General features: G+C 67.2%; 1 protein-coding gene across 1 annotated transcript in view; it reads left to right on the top strand.

Moving 5' to 3' along the window:
- Positions 1–3: 3 nt before the first annotated feature.
- The window catches only part of LOC110391924 (Niemann-Pick C1-like protein 1), a gene marked incomplete at both ends in the record, with an annotated part of 15183 nt that continues 13773 nt past the window's right edge, over positions 4–1413 (top strand). The window contains one exon of the mRNA XM_021383883.1: positions 4–1000. Within this exon, the coding sequence (XP_021239558.1) occupies positions 4–1000 (997 nt within the window). The remainder of the gene's footprint in view (positions 1001–1413) is intronic.

Genomic DNA, 1413 nt, shown 5'->3' with positions numbered 1-1413 from the left:
GAGCAGCAGCCGTGCACCTGCCAGGACTGCGCCGGGTCCTGCCCGCCCCTGGCGGCGCCGCCGGGCCCCGCGGATCCGTTCCTCTTGGGTTCGGCCGACGGCGCCTTGGTGATCTGCGCTCTGCTCTTCGCTTTCTTCGCGCTCGTCTTCCTCACCGCCATCACCTGCGCCAGGCACGGCGGCAACCGCAGCGTCCCCATCACCGCCAGCACCGGCACCAAGCGCAGCTGCGCCTCGCGCCTGTCCTCCGGCAGCCACCGCCTCGGGGCCCGGCTCTTCCGCCGCTGGGGCACCGCGGTGGCCTCGCACCCCGTCCCGGTGCTGGTGGCGGCGGCGGTGGTGACGGCGGGGCTGGCGGCCGGGCTGCACCGGCTGGAGCTCACCACCGACCCCGTGGAGCTGTGGTCGGCGCCGGGCAGCCAAGCCCGCACCGAGAAGGCGTTCCACGACCGGCACTTCGGGCCCTTCATGCGCACGTGCCAGGTGATCGTGACGGCGCGGGGCGGCGAGGCCAGCCCGTACCGCTCGGTGCTGCTGGGCACCAAGAACTTCAGCGCGGTGCTGAGCGCCCCGGTGCTGCGGGCGCTGCTGGAGCTGCAGGAGGAGTTGGCCAACGTCAGCGCCTGGGTGGAGGAGGAGGAGCGGGCCGTGACGCTGCGGGACGTGTGCTACGCGCCCCTCAACCCCGGCAACGCCACCGCCGCCGACTGCTGCGTCAACAGCGTCACCCAGTACTTCCAGAACAACCGCACGCGCCTGGAGATGACGGCGACGCAGAGCGGGGACGGGGAGAGCGGCACCGCCGACTGGAGGGACCACCTGATGTACTGCGTCAAGTGCGTGGGGGGCGGGGGGGATGCTCGTTGGGTGTGGGGTGGGAGCTATGAGGAGATGGGTGGGTGGGTTGGGGTGATGGCCATTGGGTCTTGGGTGTGGGGTTGGAGATGTGGGGTGAGGGGTGGTTGGGTTAGGGTGGTGCCCATTGAGTGGGATCTATTGGGTGATGGGTTGTAGGGTTGGGGTGATGGCCATTGGGTGTTAGGTATGGGATGGGAGCTGTGGAAAGAGGGGTTGTAGAGTTGGGGTAGTGCTCATTGCGTGTTGGGTGTGGGATGGGAGCTATGGGGTGAGGGGTTGTAGAGTTGGGGTGATGGCTATTGGGTATGGGGTGATGGGTTGTAGGGTTGGGGTGGTGCCCATTGAGTGGGATCTATGGGGTGATGGGTTGTAGGGTTGTGGGGTGGGTATGGGGTGGGAGCTGTGGGGAGAAGGGTTGCTGGGTTGGGATGATGGCCATTGCGTGTTGGGTATGGGGTTGGAGCTATGGGGTGATGGGTTGTAGGGTGGGTATGGAGTGGGAGCTGTGGGAAGAGGGGTTGTTGGGTTGGGATGATGGCCATTGGGTGGGATCTA

This window comes from Numida meleagris, unplaced genomic scaffold (genome assembly GCF_002078875.1).
Source record: "Numida meleagris isolate 19003 breed g44 Domestic line unplaced genomic scaffold, NumMel1.0 unplaced_Scaffold640, whole genome shotgun sequence".
Classification (NCBI taxonomy): Eukaryota; Metazoa; Chordata; class Aves; order Galliformes; family Numididae; genus Numida; species Numida meleagris.
This window is presented reverse-complemented; position numbering and strand designations above follow the sequence as displayed.